The sequence below is a fragment of the Mauremys mutica genome, chromosome 1, assembly GCF_020497125.1.
Source record: "Mauremys mutica isolate MM-2020 ecotype Southern chromosome 1, ASM2049712v1, whole genome shotgun sequence".
NCBI lineage: Eukaryota > Metazoa > Chordata > Testudines > Geoemydidae > Mauremys > Mauremys mutica.
Window position 1 is genome coordinate 173,082,793 of NC_059072.1, and position 20,124 is coordinate 173,102,916.

At 39.3% G+C, this 20,124-nt stretch overlaps 1 protein-coding gene across 2 annotated transcripts in view; it reads left to right on the forward strand.

Annotated features, from left to right (window-relative positions):
- The window catches only part of EPHA3 (EPH receptor A3), a 306,893-nt gene that overhangs the window by 246,471 nt on the left and 40,298 nt on the right, over window positions 1-20,124 (forward strand). For both annotated transcript variants that reach the window (XM_045001919.1, XM_045001920.1), the window contains exons 10-12: window positions 2,523-2,648; window positions 9,032-9,217; window positions 18,492-18,553. In XM_045001919.1, coding sequence (XP_044857854.1) covers window positions 2,523-2,648; window positions 9,032-9,217; window positions 18,492-18,553 — 374 coding nt within the window. The remainder of the gene's footprint in view (window positions 1-2,522; window positions 2,649-9,031; window positions 9,218-18,491; window positions 18,554-20,124) is intronic.

A 20,124-nucleotide genomic window follows, 5' to 3' on the forward strand; every position in this document is an offset into this window, starting at 1 on the left:
CGCACTCTCTCTCTCTCTCTCTTTCTGTCTCTGCCTCCTGCCCCATTTCATGGAACACACAGGCTGTGATATCAGATTGTTTAGTGCAGCACGTTGACAGCTAACAAACTAGGCTAAAACAATCTGTATAGTTGTGTGTGTCCCATAACATTAATGCTTCATCACTCAAATTTAATTAGGTTATAAAATAAAAGCCACCATTAACTAAAAGTGTCATGGACAAATAACAGGTCAGGGTTTGCTCTCACCCCACCCCCCTCCAATGGAATGTCACAATCACTATTCTTAAACTTGTCAGTGCACTTAAATTCCTGTGGATTATACTGCTTTAAATTTGGCTTTGTCTATCTATGTACTGTTTTCTGAGTAGTGTCATGCTGATCCTGAGGATATGGTGAGAATCCAATAGGTCACGTATTCTGAGCTTTGATAAATTTACTGAGAAATATCCTAAAAGGAGTAACTGATTATACACACACATTATAGCTGTCAGGATTTTTTTGTGTGCGCGCATGTGACTGTCGAAACTTTATTTTTTTTCTGCTATTTTACAGTCTTATTCAAAGAAACAAAAATTCTCTTGTATTAACTGCAAGAGGATAAAATAACTTCCATGGCTGTCATAAACTTTCTGCATCTTAAATACAGCAGCTGGTCTATTTCAGTCAGTTAATTCTGAATTACTTAAAAAAAAGCTCCAGCCATGAACTATTCCCTGCAGCCTTATTACAAATCCTATAATAGTACCTCAAAGGACAAGAAATGTTTCACCTATTCAGATCCTCTCCCCTTGCCCTCTTTAGCTAGGCCCTTTCTACTTTTTGCTACCCTTTGGGCAGTTCATGCTGGTAAAATGGAAATGTGAATTATGATGTTTGCACAGAATGAGCTGTAAAGTAGCACAGCTTAACACATGTGCATGTGTTTATTATCTGTTTTTCATGACAGAACCCAGTTACTATACGGGCTGCCCTTAATTATTGGTGTGAAGGGATTATTCTCCTTGCAGTCACCATCGCCTGATCTTGGGAACCTCTGGGGTCAGCATTAAAAATCAGCAGCCAAACCCCCCACCATGCAGAAGCTTTTAATTGTTATTTTTATTGGGGGGTATGTGGGAGCCTCTAACATACATTGAACCTGGACGGAAAGGAGCATTTACAAGATTTTTTTACCAACAGCAATATACGGCCAATTACTTTTTGTTTTACTTGTGAATGATTCTTTAATCATCTGACCCCATAGGGAAACACATTCAGCATTTAATAGTATACACACACACAGCCCTTCTGTTCAGAGTATGACTCTTAGTCTGCATTGTTTTAGAGGCAATTAGCACGGGAACTAATTTTTGTAATTTCTCTGTCAGTTCTGAGGCCAATAAATCTTCTTAAAATTGATGTTTCATAAGCTTTGCAAGAAGACATTTGTAATGGTTTGTTAAAATAATGCCACATTCTACCTGATGTTGGAAAGGTCTCTTTCCCTCCCCGACTCCTCCCTCTTTCTCTCTCTCTCTCTCTCCATAACCACTGCAAAGCATATTTTAAATGGAGCACAGGTCTGACACAATCTGTAAGATTATACTTGGAAAGGATACTCCTGAGTGTGTAGGTTATTTTACTTGTTGTTAAAGAACCATCTTACTTAAATTGTACAACTGGCCCTGTATTCATTTATCAGGCCCAAGCAGGAGCAGCCCATGACTAAGTGGCAGGGGAAGTGGAATAAGGCTGGAGCTTGCCTCTAGTATCATTGCCAGAGGCAGGGGGGGACTCTGGAATGTATTTCCCCTCTCTCCCACCCGGCTGCTGGAAGGAATAATGAGGTCAACTTGTGACTTGCCCCTAAAAGCCATACAGTCCCAGGCATTCATTTGATTCTACTGCTTGCCCTGGATGAACAGATAACCACAGACCAGAAAACTGCGGAAGGCAATGATATGATGATGTTGGTGTCAGCATTATTTGTCACTAAAGCTAAATAATAACAACAATCTGCCACTATCCTTATATAGTGCTAATGATTTCCACCGTTTTTAACTTCTGTTCAGACATTGCATCTTTTCTAATGCATCCAGTTGGAAGTCTGAATATATTTAGAGCAAAAATGTTTGAAGTTAGCGTTCTGTGGAATCTTTTTAAAGAACTCTTCATGTTACACTGCAGTATTACCATATGCATTTGAGGCCTTGCCTCTGTGTGCTACCCCCAAAAACGTAAGTGTAAAGAAGCATCTCAACAGAGAGAGAACTTGATGATATTGAGCTTTAATATTCAAAAAGCCACTAAGCTTATCAAGTACAGGTGAGTTTCAAGTTCATGTCCATCTTATTAATACCTGAAATCTCAGAAACCTTCAAAAGAAGCTCATTTCACATGTTCAGTCTGAGGAAGTAATGAGCCCTTTTATTGCTATAGTGATTTGCCGGGTTCATATATTGCAGTTTATTCTCACATTTGGTTTCCTAGGTATGAGTAATTAACAACAAGTAATGTTTTCTCTCTCTCTTTTTTTAACAGTAAAACTCCCAGGTCTCAGAACTTATGTAGATCCACATACGTACGAGGACCCCAATCAGGCTGTCCATGAATTTGCCAAGGAACTGGACTCTACCAGTATATCAATTGATAAAGTTGTCGGAGCAGGTAACAGCCATAATTAATGTCAAATTAAAAGACATGAGGTGATTTCTGCAGTATATTACTCTAAATCTTTATGCCCATTTACATTAATGGATTACACATGGACACATTCAGACAGGTATTGGCAAAGTGTAACTGTAGCATTCTCTTTTCATAGCAAGAAGCGAACAGTAATTGAGATGAAGTTGAACAGGTTAACAAGCTGACTTTAGTGCATGCGAAAGGTTCTGGATTGCCAGTTCTGGACACACACATCTGAGATTTTTCTCAGACAACAACATGATCCTTTTCCCAAAACTGCCACTCCACCCTCTTTTGGAGAAAGCACCATAAAGAATGAAAGGCTAGTTCATGGGACTGAATGGGCATGGACTGAGTCTCTCTTTAGAATCTGTCAGCATGGGAAACAGTGCTAACTGTGAAGATGTGCTTTGTTATATGGACACGTGACTATTAGGACTGGACTGATACCTCAAACTTATTTCATACAGGTCACCAAACATTCATCACACTGCTTTGACCTTTGATCACTGGCTTGATTTTGTCACTGGTTTGGATTTGAATTAGTGATTTAGGAGTGAAGGGTTCTCTGTCCCATAACCAATTGTCTGAGCCATATAGCTGCCCTTGAATTCTGGTTTTAATAAAAACAAACGGTAAAAATGGGTGGGTTTCAGAGTAAAAGTAAAAAATTACTGAATATCTCACTGAATTACATTGTCGCTATTGCAATGTAGCATGTAACTCATTGTATGGTGGACACTCACTCCTTCATGTACAGTGACAGAATGTGGTTTGTCAAACAGAAAATTAGCATCTTCGCTTTCCCCCTAAATGAAATGATTTGTGTGAGAATCAGAATCCATTTTTAATCGGGTGAAAATTGCCAGATATTGTCTGATGGTTGATTTTATTGCTTCCTTCTCACTTTTTCCCCTACTATTTTACGGTTCAAATTTTGAGGAGATTTGAGAAAGAACAGACTTCTGTTGTATGATGAAAGCTTTGGTAGGATTTTCTTTTTTTAAGAAAAAAGCCAAGCAGGTGCATTCAGTGCACCTCACCACTGGGCCCCTCTTAAAGGAATGTTGTGCCATTTTTTTTTATTATTATTATTTTTTTTTTTTTACTGCTGCCAGGGTGAGTGTGAAAAAGTCAGATTATTTTCCACAATGGTGAAATTTGTGTTCCCTGGTAGTTTTAATTTTGTCCCACAAGAGTGCACTGTTCTCCATCATCTTCAATAAAGTCAGTGTTACGGTGTGCACACTACACACAGATGTGGTAGACGTAACATGGGGTAGGGGACAGAAAGAGAGAGAGAGATTTAAAAAATCCAAATTCAGGAGCAAATTTTGTTTCTGTGAAGCTGCCCACAGTCGTCCCGGATAACCTTAAGGTTCCTAGTGAACATGTTAGTCTCCATGCACCATAGAAATCTTAAAAACAGAAGATTTGCAATTATATACCATATATATAGCTCATTTTATTATGGTGCATATGATATTATATGAAATTGAGGGGGGACAGACTTGATTCAGAGAAGCCTGAAAATAAATGTATTGCAAAGGGGAAGAAAGAGAGACTATAAGAAAAAAAGAAATTCCTTTTCTCATTCCACCCCAGTGGAAATGGCAATACGTTTGGCCCTGAAAACCTGCAAATCCCTTGAGATCTACACTGATCTCAGAGGAGCTGACAGATGGATGAGCTCTGTGGGGATCTTGTGCCCCAGTGCTGCCTCTAGTATTCCTGGTCCCATACCAGCCTCATGGCAGCATGTCTCTACTAGAACCCCAATCCCATGAAATACCCTGGAGGGTCTTCTATTGAGTTTGTACTCCCTCCAGCTACATCCCTAGTCTCTTCTCTGTTCCCATATGTGGAGGGGAGCATTCTGGCTTTATTTTAAATGCTATTTGAGCTGATGTCTTGGTGTTTCCCTGCCTGTCATCACCTTCTTTACAAATGTGGGTAAGAACAGAGGAATGAAGTGATAAAGGCATTGCATTCAGAAGCAGCAGAACTGAGAGGTAATCTTGACGTTTTGGTTCAGTTCCTTAAATTGTTCCACAGGGCTTTAGCCATGGGACTTTAATGGGAGAAGTAGGGAAAGGCCCTCCTTAACCATGTTGCTTTGAAAATATAGCCCTATACAACAAGAAAATCTCTCTAATGGCACCTCCAACAATATATAAGGGATATGAGTTAGAGGCTGAGCATCAGAAAATTCAAGTTAGGCCGCCCTTGTTTCAAGTTTTCACCAGATTCATTCCTTTATTTAAAGCAGTTCACTTTTTTTTTTTAAGGCCCCAATGCAGCAAAGCATGTGGTTAAGTGCCATTGGTTTAAAAGGGGAGGTAAGCATATAGTAAGAACTTTCTTGACTGAGAATGGAGTTAAGCAAGTGCTTTGCTGAAACTAGGCCTAAGTGTTTGTGTTTCTTTTGAAGATTGAACGGACATTTAGTATAATGCCTTATTAAACAATGCACATCTAACATTTATGGATTATCTGCTCCCTTCTCATTACAGTTTACAGCACATTAATTACAATTTGCAATATATGTCTCTGAGATTAGTGAGGTTCACAAAGTTTATGAAATTTTAGCCTTGCTGGCTCCCCAATCTGTGCTGGAGCTGGGATGTCACTGGGAGTTTTGATTTAAAAGACACCAGAAGAAAGGCAGTAATCAATTTCACAGGCTCATCTACTATTCTTCCCCTGGGTCTAAATTCACAACAAAATGCTGATGCAGTGAACAACCAGTTTAACAGAAACATTTGGTATTCCCTGGGTTGATTTAAATCATGTACTGCCCTTCAATAATATCTATTTGCATTCTACTGACAAAGAGACATATCAAACTGAAAGGCAAAGTAATGCAGACTCTGTGAATGTGGCCTAAGAAGGGAATAATACTGAAGCATTTCAGGGAAAACCACTTGTATTCTTTCTTAAAACCTACCTCACATATCTGCTTTCTCATTAGTATGCACATCCCCCTTGCCTTCTAAACTGAGATAGTGACCGCTCTTATTTTCAGCTGGAATCCAGTCCATTTCTCTCAGATGGGTACCACTAAGTGGATACAGAACAATGGTTCATAGGAGAAAGGTGTGGTATAATTGTTTTAGTTGGCTAGTCAGTATGGGTGTTGGTTAGCTGGTCTCTCACAGTGGCCATCCTGTACTGTACGCTAAGAGACTAAAGGTTGATCCAGTTGGAACACCCCAGGAGCCTTGTTACACTCTATTCAAGGATTAACTTGTTTTTCTTGGCAGCTCAGAAAGCATAACAGTGTTTACATGAAAGCCAAAAAAATTGTTTTATGTAGGTAAACTCATTATTCACAGATGAAGCAGTCAATTGAGTGGGGTCTACTGTCTTACTGATATGTGATTTGATTTTCAGAGGTGTTGAGTGCCTTGTAGCTCCTATTAGCTTCAATGAGATTTGTGAGTGCTCAGCATTTCTGAAAATCAGGTCAATAGGATTTTCAAACTGGGTCTGAAATAAGAATATTGTACTTTTATAAATCATCTTAATTCATCTTATGTTCAAATTGCACAGTTGGTGCTAAATGGTACAGAGAGATGTAGGACATCAAGTATAACCTTTCCCTTCACAAAAAATCAAACAAACATCAAATAAACAGCTCACTCGTGACTCTGGTCAGAGATGAAGGATGGAATGCCTGAATGCCCAGCTTCTGAAACCATAAATACAAGCCCCATTGGCAGTGACCAAACAGTAGTTGTAAGAGACTAGCTTGTTATAGCTTTGCAGACCATTAAAGCATAAAGAAAAGCAAATACAAAGCTGGGACATCACAAGATTTATTGCAAGTTTTTTTTTCTTCTTGTTTTAAAGCCATGCTTTGGTCTTCCTCTCACAGGGTGTTCTAACACTATTGAGCTGAGGGTAATAGCTGAACTGACGCGCTGTTTGCTCTTAATAAAGCATATTGGCAGTTTTAGCTTGCAGAGCTTGGGGAGGGAGGTTAATCAGGAAGTTTTGTGGTTTGTGTAAGTTCTGGAACAGAATTTAGCACTCCACAGAACTCAGAAATGATTCAAAACAATATTTTCTTAACCTGTGGGTGGCTTTGCAATAGGTAGGTAGAGATAACTTAGAAAATGTGGGTATAATATAATGTATATTATTATAATAGTGTACACCATTGTATGTTGAGATATTTCCACACACTATTTCATTCCACCTTAATTTACTTTAATTTTTATGCCATTAATGGCATAACAGGTTCCTAGCTAGAGGACTGGATAGTATAGAGATTGGTAATGTGATATGGAGCCTTTTGCTTCTGGGTTGTTGGTTCAAATTCAATCCAGAATAGTGCTGATGATAAATTGTTGCCATATGATAACTGTGAGATGGCCTATGTCATTTAAATTGATCATCTTGTTAATTTACAAGGAGACAGTCCTATATGTTAATAAAAAAAAACAAGTCTCATTTGGCACCATTGTTCACAATCTCAGAAGACAAGGCAAGGATTTAGTGCATGTGGAGAATGACGATAGCTCCAAGATAGGGTGGAGGCACACTCATGGGTAGATGTGGAGGAACTAGCACTGTCAATCCAGCAAGCATGCTTCTCTGAGCACTAAATCCACTAAAACCAATGCACAAGGTAAAGGGTGGACTTCAAAATATTTTATTCCCACACTTTCCAGTCATCTTAGTATCCAGAAACAATGCTTATCAATTCCTTGATGTTAGAGTAAATCATTGTGTTGTAAAGTGCTTTTGTTGTCCATAGGCTTAGATAATCCTACTTCACATTAGATTGTTACATTGTAACTAGTAAGAAGTTAATGTATGAACAGATAATTGCTCTTAACATGCTATATCATTCACATACATGAACAAAATTCCTGATTGGCCTGAAAATGAACTTGTCCAGATTCAAATCTGTAGCTTTTGTTCCTTTCCAAGCCAAACTTTTCTACGCAAGAACATCTGACTTATTATGGCATTTAGGGGACAGTATTCCATTTAAATCTAAAGCATTTTCAGGAAGAGAGCTGACCAGGTGATTATCAATATAGAGTGAACATTAAAAAATAGCCCCATGCATCTCTGGCCTATGGGAGAAAAAAGTCTTTGCAATTCCATTGTTGTCTGTTCAACAAAAAGGTTTTCTATGTCTTTTAACTAAACCACATGGGGGAAGTCACATGCACTTACTACCACAATCATAAACTATAAAAGAGTGGTCACTTATATACCTAATGTGCAATGTATGCATATTTATCCATTTTTGCTACATTTTTCATTGTGTTCTATGCATAAAAAAGATGAATATTAGAGCTTTGATACTGTATGCACTGTTCATTATAGTATGTGAAATATTCCTGTAAAATATTTGGAATTTAGATTATTGAGAGTCAAAATCAGCCGCCATAGCAGCTTTTCTTTACGATATTAAAATTGTCCTGGTTCAGTTGTTTTATGGTTTTTATATTCATTAAGTAGATGCAGAATTTTAGTAAAGCATGAATGAGATTATAACCTAGCAATTTGTCCACACATTTTGTGTTTGTCAAAGTGGAACATGAGATAATTTTTTTGGAGGGGATCCTGCATTATAAATTAGTCCTTTTTTGCTGATATGCATATAATACTGAACAAAGTTGATCTAGGAAATTATGCATAAAAAATATTTAGAAAATATCTACCATTTTCCATCTCAGGATCCAAAAGCACTTCACGGAGGATTCAATCCTGCAAACATTATCAAGTGTAGTTCTTATTGCCATGGTAGTCTCATAGATTCATAAAAGTCACATTATGAGTGTTTGCAAGATCAGGTCCTAATTGATTAATATTACAAAGGGCCTGTCTGCATGGGAAGGCTGCACAATACAACCTTCCTTTTTTCTGGCAGCTACTGCCAGGTATCCATACTCAAATTTTCTTATAGTGGTTTGTCTCATTACTTACACTGAAATAATTAAACTGCTTTGAAATCAGCTTAACTCTATTTTGGTCAGAATTATATCAGTTGAAGGTCCATGCAGATGCATCACCGCTTTGGTTATAACTATACCAATTCAGTTTGTCCTCCTGCGGCTGTCCTACACTACATCAGTTCACACCTGAAGTGAACTCTCTGCCCTCATTGTTCTGGGGCCATCAGGACCTGTTAAATAGCTTAGTGACATTAACCCAATTTTACAGATGGAGAACTGAAGCATGGAAAAATTAAGTGACTGCCTGAAAGTTTCATGCTTAGAACTCAGATCCCTGACTTGTGCACTAAAGATACTGCCTCAGTGACTCTTCTATAATGCTAAGCCTTCTCTCTGAAGTTCCAGCTGGAATAACTAGATTTCACGTTTTGTCTCCCCTCCACCTCCCAGGTGAATTTGGAGAAGTGTGCAGTGGGCGCCTCAAGCTTCCTTCTAAAAAGGAAATTTCAGTGGCAATCAAAACCCTGAAAGTTGGCTATACCGAAAAGCAGAGAAGAGATTTCTTGGGGGAGGCGAGCATCATGGGACAGTTTGACCATCCTAACATCATTCGTCTAGAGGGAGTTGTCACCAAAAGTAAGAGCGTAGAGTATACACCATCTGTGGGCATGCTGAACAGTGTTTCAATAAACTATTTTTTTAAAAGATGCATTCTGAAAACCCATCAGAATTGTTTTATGCACTCGCCTTAGTAGAATGTGTTCAAACTATTTCACTCCTCTCAAGTTCTAACAAGGGAAATGTGCATCTTTACTATCATGATTTACATTAAATTACCACAGAAGCGGGAAACAAATACTCAGATGAGCGGGACTAGATAAGCTTCCATTGAGATAGCACATGCTGGTATAGCAAGAAAGAAAAAGAGTGTTGTAGCTAAATTATAAACTGACAGATTGTACTACCCTGTTAAGTACTCCAGAGCTAATTGCGATAAAGCATCCAACAGACTCTTGCTGATAATCTCTTTGGAGTTATGGAGTCTGGTTTCCTAAGGTCTTCTAATTGGCTACAAGCAATATGCATCATTTTCAAGTTAAATGACTAGCTATTATCATTAACATAGATTTAATGAACAGTCTCATGACATTTCTGACGTCATTAATAGTAATAGCTTTAAGTACCAAATCCAAGATTTTTAAGAGACTTTGCGCGCCTCAATGTTTTGGTGCCCAGCTTGAGCCCCATCTGATTTTCAGAGGGTAGCTGCCTAGTACTTCATGAAAAGGAAGCCCCTTTTCAAGATGCTTCAAGTTGGGCACTCCAAGTCAATAGTCGCCTTTAAAGTCTTCACCCAAAGTTTTAAATCAGAACATTTATTTTACGAGTAATAATTTTATTACTGAAGCTATTTCCTTTATTGCCAAACAGACACCATTTCAAATCTGTGGCTAAAAATACATTTTTCATTCACGTTTATGATTTATTAAAATCACTTGTCAGCTTGTGTTGATACGGATACCAAGCTGAGGTCCACACTTGAGCCCTGACTGAGGAAAGCATCCCATTTCAGGGGAGCACACAAGTACTGCTTATGTTAAACAAGATAAATATGTGCTAAAGTGCTTTCCTGAATTGGGGCATTAGTCTTAAAACAATAACAAAAATAACCAACCTCAGACCATGCTGATGTTTGTGAAAGGGGTAACGGGGGAGGATGGGCACCCATGCTCCCACCCACAAGCTTGTCAGGCAGTCTGGAGATGGGGGTGGGAGCTGTTAAGAAGCAATCTTCAGCCTTCAAAAAGATTTATAGGTGGCAGGTGGAGAACTTCTGAGAATATGAGCAGGCTGGATGCTGTTGCACATGCCTACTCTTTGCTGAGCTTCCTGTTATCCCTACAAAGCTTTCTGATTGCTGCCTTCCCATGTCTTCTCCAGCTGACTTCATCCCCTTTCTGTTCTTCCTCAGATGTTGCCCATCTGTTTGTGGTGAGGACACACGGGCTGAAATCCTGGCCCCTTTGAAGTCTATACTACAACTGCTATTGATATGATGGGGCCAGAGTTTCACCCATAATCCCTTCCTCTGGCAGGTGTCCGGTGGGGAGAGAGATAGAAAGGAGGAATGGCAAGATACAGCCGCATTTCTTTTCCTGTTACTGACAGAACTAAAGGTCAGAAGGAAGAGGCATAGAGACAGGCAGATAAGACTGGTTGCTTAGCAATCGGTGAGCAGGTGTGACTGCCTGCCAGCCAGCTCCCTAATCTGCCAGTGAGCAGTGCCTTGCTGTTCCCCTCTTCCTCAGCTGTGCTATACTTTAGAGGCTTGGGGTGCTTCTCCCTGACCTCACAGGGGAACACAGGCTCTGGTCCTGCCTTCCCTGCCTCATTCAACATGGGTCTCCTTAGGTGACTGCTGAAAATATTTAAACCATGCTTTAGACAAGTTCTGTCTCCCACCCAGAGACCTTGAAACAAGAAATGAAGCAGAAAGTTAGAAAGGGCAAAGAAGGGACTGATTAAAAATACCAAGATTGGTTTAGTTTTGGGGCTGTAAAAACTAAATACAGCTACTCCAGCTGCACTTTTTGAATTGGAAATATAATGTAAGGTCCACCCTCATAGAAAAGTCCTGTAGGAGTTAATAGGCATGAAACCACTAGGCACCTATAGGAATTACCCTTAAAAGCCTATAGAATTTAATAGAAAATTATATCCGCACTCTAGAATTCTGTGGGTTAATTTGAAAATTGTACAGAAAGATTACCCTTCCCTATCTAATTCTATAGGAGTCAATCAATAAAACAAAACCCTGGAAGGAGCGACTTTTTGACTCCTTCAGTGAGTAGCTTTGCTTGGAGCTGGGGGTGGGGGGAGACCTCTTGCAACTTAAATTGATATCATTGGTTGTATACTTATTTTAATAAATGTTTCTGCTGTTACTGAAATTGCTTGGGAGAAGTTTTCCGAAATGTGTAAAGGTAACTCCAGAAGTTCACAACTGACAGGAACAAACGGCTTGTCTACACAAACACATAGTTGATGCCAATCTACCCTGCACAAGCCTGCAGCACGCTCCACGTTCCCTGGTGCCATTTGACCTACTCCTGTTTCAAAGCAGTGTAACTCAAAGCATGCTGTGCAACTCTTTGTGCATGGCAGGCTAGTGCGGGGTAGATTTGCGCTGCTCGCTGAGAACTAGGGCCTTGTACACTGGCGGCAGTATCTAAGATATGTGTAGCTACACACAGCAATAAAAAGTAGGCCACATCCATACTGGTATGTGATTACATATGGCAGTGAAAGACTCTGCTGGGGGTGGCAGAAGAGAAAGTCTCCTGCAGTGGGTAGCTGCTGGAGCTTTTCCCCACTGGCTCCCAATGCCAGAACATTTCTCTACTGCTGAATCTTTTTCCTGGAAAGGCTCCAGCAGTGGGAAGGCAGTGGGACACTATACTGCTAAAAAATAGCAGTATGAACAGGAAGGGTGCTGCTTGGGTGTGTAGAGAGCCATGAAGGGTATGTACCCTGAGGTTCTGGCATGTCTTTAATTTACTTGTCTGGGCAGTGCCTGACCATCTACACTGCTGTTTATACCCATGGTAGGTGGGGCGTGCAGTGTATATAGTCTAAATGCTGCCATAGGGGTAGACTTCTTGTTTGTTTACATAAGCCCACAGGTAATCAAATAAAAGCAGAGACATGGCATATCTAAAAATAAACAATATAAAACTATGTAAAGTCATGTAAAATAGAGCTAATTTACATTGTTCAAATAGAAATGTCATATCTGGTCTGATCTGTCAAAACATGCTTTACTTCCTGAGATGACAAATAATTTATTCTTTGATTTAAGCTCACAACGTAAGTAAAAGTCTGAAAAGGCTGCCAAATCTGCCTGTATAAATTCCATGCATCTCATGCTTATGTCTAATGAGTTACTCTATAAAGTCAGAGTTGCATTTTGAATTCCCTGAATTTCTTGAAATTCTAATGATGGTTTTCTACACACAACTGAGCAGGGCAAATCCTTTATGTTCAGTGGCACAAAAGAATCCAGTGACACTTCTGAAAATATTTTTTTTTTCTGCACACACAATTTTGTGCATCACTGACTGTGTGCTGCAAATACACTCTTTGAATAGCTAAGTGTTGCTGTACTCGTATGCAACTGGGTTTCATCAAGTTCTCTAATCACTGGGGTGGGTGAGGATAGCTCAGTGGTTTGAGCATTGGCCCTGCTAAATCCGTGAGGGAGCCATTTAAGGGAACTGGGGTAAAAATCTGTCTGGGAATTGGTCCTGCTTTGAGCAGCGGGTTAGACTAGATGACCTCCTGAGGTCCCTTCCAACCCTGACATTCTATGAATCTATATTCTTGGTTTATTCACAATAGGCTATTAACCATTTCAGTAGCAGGTGTTGAATATCAAAGGTCTGTGATATAGATGGTCATAGTTAGTATGAGAAGGCAAGATTTGAGTCTCCTATGTTTTTAAATCAGCGGAGACCTACGGAATATAGCATATTCTTTGCATATTTTGAATAGTGAGATTATAAATGGGGAAAATAATGGATTCTGTCCTTCTACCTCGCCATGCATGGAGATCCCTTATGTATATTTTGGAAGCCTTACAAAATTCTGCACGTCCATTCTGGAGGAGTGATTTGGGGGAAGGGGGAGGCAGGGGGGATGGGCAAATAAAATATTTTTTTTCATTTATAATCAATCATCAAGGCAGTGGAGCACACACACACACACACACACATAACGAGTATTATTTAATTACTCATCCAGAAACCTTTATTTTCCTCATTTATATTGCACTATTCAAGATACTTAAAGAAGACACACTGTCCTCTAGGTTTTTACCTAGGTACATATTTGCCTGGGCTGATACATTTTAATGACAATTTTGCAGTACTGTATAATCATTATTTAATAGCAATTATATAGCCCTTAACAGTGTCCTAGGCACTCTTCAGGCAATGAACAGGAGTTGATATACAAACAGTGGAGGGTCCGTTTATGGAGAATTTACACGATCATTCCCAGTATATGTAACATGATAAATAGACAATGTGACCCTTTCTTCATTAACCAAAATATTTTTGACAGATGGTATTTAGCAATGAAATGACTTTTCATATTTATAACCTTTGAAGCAACACCTAGCAATTTGTAATGACTACCATATCTAAAAGTGACCACTTGGAATCTAGCATGGGGCAATGTGCCTTACAATACACTGGAGATGTGCTGAGGTCCATTAGCTAAATAAGACCTCGATTCTTTGTTCCAGCACTGAATTATTCCCCTGTTTCATATTTGTTTCTGTTCAGAACTTTCCTTCTACATTGGTCTCAAGGGTGCCCTATAGGCAGCAGTCTTAATAGCCAGCACACATGTTCTCCTTAGTTTACTAATAATTTACGGCAATTTGTAGCCTGTTAGTATAATAAATTTCTGAAACACTGTTGACACAAGTTGTTATCGTGTATAAATGGCTGCATTTTGATAAATGAATGCAGAATGTTCCTTTGAAAGTACACAGCTTTGCTTTAGAGCATATGTTTCTGATTACATGTACATTTCCAAGTGAATGTGGGTGAAAACCTGCACTCAATGCATTCAACATATGGGAGGACAAATAAGAAAGGGAGATGTTATTTTAATAATTTGAAAGGTTTTCCTTCTTGCCTTAACTAATCTCAGACTTCTGACACATCATTAAATTGAATTTGTATGGTAACCAGGCATTTGAAGATGATACAATACTTCAGTTTCATAAGAGCATGAATTTATCCTATAAACTTTGTGGATAGCCCAGTTCTGATGCTATACTACATTTTAGTCTGAGAATTTGTAGCGATACTGCCAGTCTCCATAGATTATTAGTAACACTTGGCTATTAGTGTTACCAATAACAACTGTTTGCTTTTCGCATTGGTGTTTTCTCTCTCTATCTTACTGTACCTTGCTTGATAACCTGATTGAAAACAATCAACAGAAGGTTGTTGGAGAGCCTAGATTTTTCTCTCTCTTCAACAGGCTGAAAGGCTGCAGAATAATTGAGTACAAGGTCGAAGTTGTGGACATACAGATTTTGTCCACCCCGGTTTATAGCAAGAGATACAGGGAGACACACTATATCTGTTGTGATGCACCTTGGTCATATGCTTGCTGTGATGCATGTAATGTATTCCAGCCAGGGAGCCCAGGTCATAGAAGGGAATGAAGGTACAAAGCCCCCGAACTACAACTCCCACAAAGCACTTTGATGTCTCAGGTGGACCCAGATTATTGTTGAACTGACCCAAAATGAAATATTTTGATTTGGTTCAACAAAATGAAATATTTCAATTTGATATTCCCAACAAAAAATTTAAAACAATTTCTGCAAAATCTAATTTTCCCTGTTGCAAATTTCAATGTTGTGGAAATTTACATTTTTGGAGGGACAAAACAATTCAGTGGAAAGTTTCCAACCAGCTTTAATTTTTATCATTTGAGCAGCTTTCTCTTTGTGAATCTCATGCACTTAATTATGTTAGATAACATGTTAAGGGGTGGAGCCATTGCTTACCCTTAGGGTTTGTCTACATGGTGAGGTAATGATCACTACAGGGGTGTGATTTCTAAACAGCGCTAATGTGTTGCACATTCATTGGTTCGGGAGAGCTTGCTGGTGCACCTTAAAGGTTACCTAGTGCACTTGAACAAAGTGTTCTTTCAACCAGCACAACATTCAACCATAGTACAGAACTTTTAAGGCTCACCAGCAGAATCTACATGGACTTACTAATGCACAAAAGCTAGTGTGCGTTAGAAATCACATTTCCATACTGCACATTAGTCCCCCAGGTAAACAAGCCCTCAGAAGCTGCTCTATGGTTGTGAATACTATGCAAGCTGTTGTCATGCTTTTAAACTCCCATGTCGTCTTGCACAACATGTGAAATAACAATACATCTCCCTAAATATCTACATTGCCCACTTTCACCCATCTTCTCCTCCATGGCAAAAGGGCAGAAAATGCAAACTTTGGAAAGCATTATTAAATAATAAAATTCATAGGTTGATATGAAGAAGGGATAGATGGCCTTGTGGTTGGGGCATTGGCCTGGGACATAGGAAACCCACTTTTGATTTCCTGCTCCGCCATGGCCTTCCACTATGACCTTAGACAAGTCACTTGGCCTAGCTGTCCTCTGCCCCCTGTCTGTACAATGGGTATAATAGCACTGCTCTGCCTCACATGGGTCCCAGAAAGAAGATGAGCACCACCAGGATCAAAGCAACTGCCCATTGAAATGTCATGAATATGACCCCCTGTACGACTGAGTCGGTCACAGGATACATAGACATATATGATGATATTAAATTAACAGAATAGTTATTTTTGTCGAGAAATGTCACTATATTATCTTTTTTATTCATCTCTCTTTAATATGTGAAATTCAACGTAAGTCCCCATTTTGATGCAAAAAGAATGATTTTACAAAGCTCAAATTGTAGTACACACTGAATTTCCCTAGGCAACTTTTGAAGGATATTTAATGCCAGCTGTACTGTGCATTGTATCCACTGGGGAAATAATCATTTTTTGTAAACTACTGAAAGTGTATGTTAGGCTTACAATTTGGAGTACAGGATATCAAATATTCTTGTATGTAAACAGAGAAATGTATTTAAATTTTTAAAACAATTTTTAAAGGGGAGCATATACATGACTCCATTTTGTGGGTTCAGCTTCAGTACCAGAAGTTGTGGATGAGTGAGAGGTTAAGGGATTGGTCAAGAGAAAAAACCAGGGTAAGGTCAGGAAAACTTCAGGAAGTGAGATTCATTTGTGTGGCACCTTCTCACCAGACAAGCCATGGAGAGCAGCAAGATAAGGCAGAAGGAGCCTGCCTGAAATAAGAGTTCTGGCCAGAATAGCAAGGTTTCAGTGCTATGGAAGCTGTGCAGCTGCAGATCTACATACGTGCTTGTGTGAAGATTTTTGGCCAGCTTAGTGGGGTATCATCATCAGTGTTGCCAATTCTCATGATTTTGTCCCAGGTCTTGAGAAATTTGCTGTTTTTCTTAAAGCCCAACATTCTGGAGTCAACTGAGTAGATGAGAATCTCAGCTTTCATTTTTTTTTAAAAAAAAAAAAGGTTCTAACCTTGTTTTGACAAAGAAGAGTTTGAAAGTGTCGCCTGAGTGCACCCTAATGGTTCAGAAACCAGAAGGCAAATAGAAAGAACCCATTCTTAAAAAATAATCTTATGATTTTTAAGCGAATCTCAGGTGTTTTTGAAGCCTGACTCATGATTTTTGAATGCTTGGGATTAGTAAGTATTTGTTTGTTTTTCATATCAAGGAACTCAGTATCTGCTCATAACGCTTAGGCCACAGTTGGGCAAGGTACTTATCCACATGCCTATCTTTGAGCACAAAATAGTCTCATTGAAGCTAATGGGAATACTTTCATACTTTGAATTAACCATATGCTTCATTACCTTGCTAAATACACACCCTCGTGCTGTGTTTATGGTAATTGTTAGTTATCTTATGTGTCATACTCCTTAGACTCAAACTGTATCTCCATGTGTAAAGGGTAACGAGAAATGTAAAGGGTATCATTTAACAATGGTTTTGGCAGTAGATCAAGGGATTTTCAAGCATATTGTAAATGGCTTATTTTAACAAGGTAGGAACTCATTGTCTAGATAAATTGTGTGCCACTATGATATGGTTATTAATAATTAAAGCTCTTTAATGTATTATAGTCTGATCCATGTATTGATTGCTGCATTGTTTGCTCTATAGAAGACACTCTAAGAAACAGGGGAAAGGGGGATTTTCCCCTAGGAGGCTACATAGGTTGCTAAGTGGATTAGTTAGTGGCTTTTCAGGTTCCCAGGTCATAATTCAGACCGGAGCTGACCAGAGAGATTTGAAATGATGTGCTCTGGAAGAGGACGTCAGCATGAGCGTGGAGTTGTTTCTTTGCAGAGTACCCTGCTGCAACATAAAGTAAACATATAGGGCCAGATTCTCAATCACATCCAAGCTCCACTTGGATGCAGAGGGAGACATTTCAGAGAGCTGGTTGTGGATCCCTGATCCTAAACTGCCCAGCCCTGGCGCAAATTAGAGTTACGGGGAGCAACTCTAATTTACAAAAATGGCAGATGGGTCAAAGTGGAGCTCCACTATGGCCTTCACACCCTGCCTTTCCACACTTCCTCCTCTTACACTGCGGTGCAGGGGGTGGGGGGAGTTGGTGCAGGAGTCTGTTCATTGGCAGAGAGTTTCCATGCACAGAGGGAATTCTCCACTGGCCTTCTCCTATCACTTTATGACTTTTGCTGATCAGATAATCCACCCTATCATAAATAGGGGGGAAAGATATCATAGCCAGTGTGTTACCAGAGAGAATGTTGAAACACATAATAGGGATGCTCCTGAATGGGGGCACCTCTAATGTTCTGTGCATGGTCCTTTACCACACTCACTACCATGTGAGCACCTATTATAGACTCTGCATCACTGGCTGTGACCATGGTGTAGTGATAATGCAAGGCAGAAATACCAATACTTACACCTTATGTCTTTATACATGCACGGTTACAAATCAAATGGGCCTAGATTGAGCTCTGGTACAAGTAGGTGCATTTCCGCTGGCTTCAATGGAATTGCATTTACTGTTTACGAGTGTTGTATTTGTCTCATAAACCTTCCTTTCTTTGTTTTTTTTTCTTCTTTTTCGTTTCTTTTTAAAAGGTAAAACAATCTGTATTTAGAGGAAAAAACATTTGAAAGCAAATTTTTTAAATATACATTATAATACATTCATGTATTGTGAATTTTCTATTTCTCTTTAAATGCTTACTTGGTGCTTTTAATGTATTTTCAGGTAAACCAGTTATGATTGTTACTGAGTATATGGAGAATGGCTCTCTGGACAGCTTCCTCCGAGTAAGTACAAGGTTGATGGCAGTGTTGATCTTGTCCTGTCATCATTTTGTCATTGCTATTGCTTTACTCTCAGTCACCATAACTCTTGTCCCATGTTGTATCTTTGGGTACGTCTTCACTACCCGCCATATCGGCGGGTAGCAATCGATTTCTCAGAGTTTGATATATCACGTCTCATTTAGATGCGATATATCAAACTCTGAACACGCTCTCGTCGACTCCGGAACTCCACCACCGCGAATGGCGGTGGCGGAGTCGACGGGGAAGCCACGGACGTCGATCCCACGCCGTGAGGACGGGTAAGTAATTCGAACTAAGGTACTTCGACTTCAGCTACGCTATTCGCGTAGCTGAAGTTGCGTACCTTACATTGAACCCCTTCCTAGTGTAAATTGTTTCCTTTATTTGGGGGTGGGTTGTCGTGTGCTCACTAAGGCATCTAGAAATCTGGTATTCTGTTTTGACCCTTTACAATCAGATTTGGTCGGGGATTTATTGAAGAAAGCAGAAATGTTATTTAGTACATTCCAGCTTTGGGAAAAGAATCATTCACTAGCAATTACAACTGTAAATTGTTTTTATGAGGACTAAATTAATAGCTTTAATGCACTGATTGTTGCTGATATTGGTAGGTAGCCCATACATCATACCAAGCACTATCCAAATAATGGTAAACTGTTATGCTGAGCCAAGAGTTTAAATGCAAGATGTTTAAAGAATAACCTCTCACCATGAGGTGTAGAAATTGTGTTGCCAAGTGCTATTAGAACATCCTCTTTCCCCACTCCTGCAATGTTTTGCTTATTTTATTCTCCTTCTCTTTTAAAGCTGGTAATGGGCCTGACAAAACCTGAATGTTCCCCGTGTTACCAAGATTTACATGAGGCAAAACAACTAGTGTGCCAGAAGTAAACTCCCTCCTGAGGAGAAGCACTGGTTTTATTTTCATTTGTTAGGGTGACCTCAACTCTGGCTACAGACCTTGCCTTGGGTCTGTCATGGTTGGATGACACTATCCCTCAAATTCATAACACTGAAATAGACATTAAACCCCAAAAGGAGATCTATTATCAGCTCGTGTTTCTGCATATACTGTATATGTTATGGTGTCTGCTGAAGCATATGAAATGCATATAAATATTATATTAACAATCTATCTCATGTAATAAATCTATCTCAAATTTGATAAGGACAAAAATCCTTGAATAAAACTTTGGTCATTCAAGGCTGCAAAACCAATGATTGCTCTGATATATACACACATGCTGATTCAAGTATTTGTTACATATAATTCAGTGATTTTAGTCTGATGTATTGTTCAGTGTTTCACACTGTTCCTTGAAAACCTAATCCAAAACTTGCTTAAGTTGATGGCAGGACTCCCACTCAACTTCAGTGGGCTTTAGATCATGCCCTGCATGAGAAGCAAAGTTCTGTCAGAAATCATAATATGCGCTCACACGATTAAAGACTGTGTAACAATACATATCCATAAAGTGGCAACGTTAAAGCTGCAAAGGAAAGAGGATGGTGGTGTTGCACCTACGTACACAGCTAAATTAGCTGTGTGC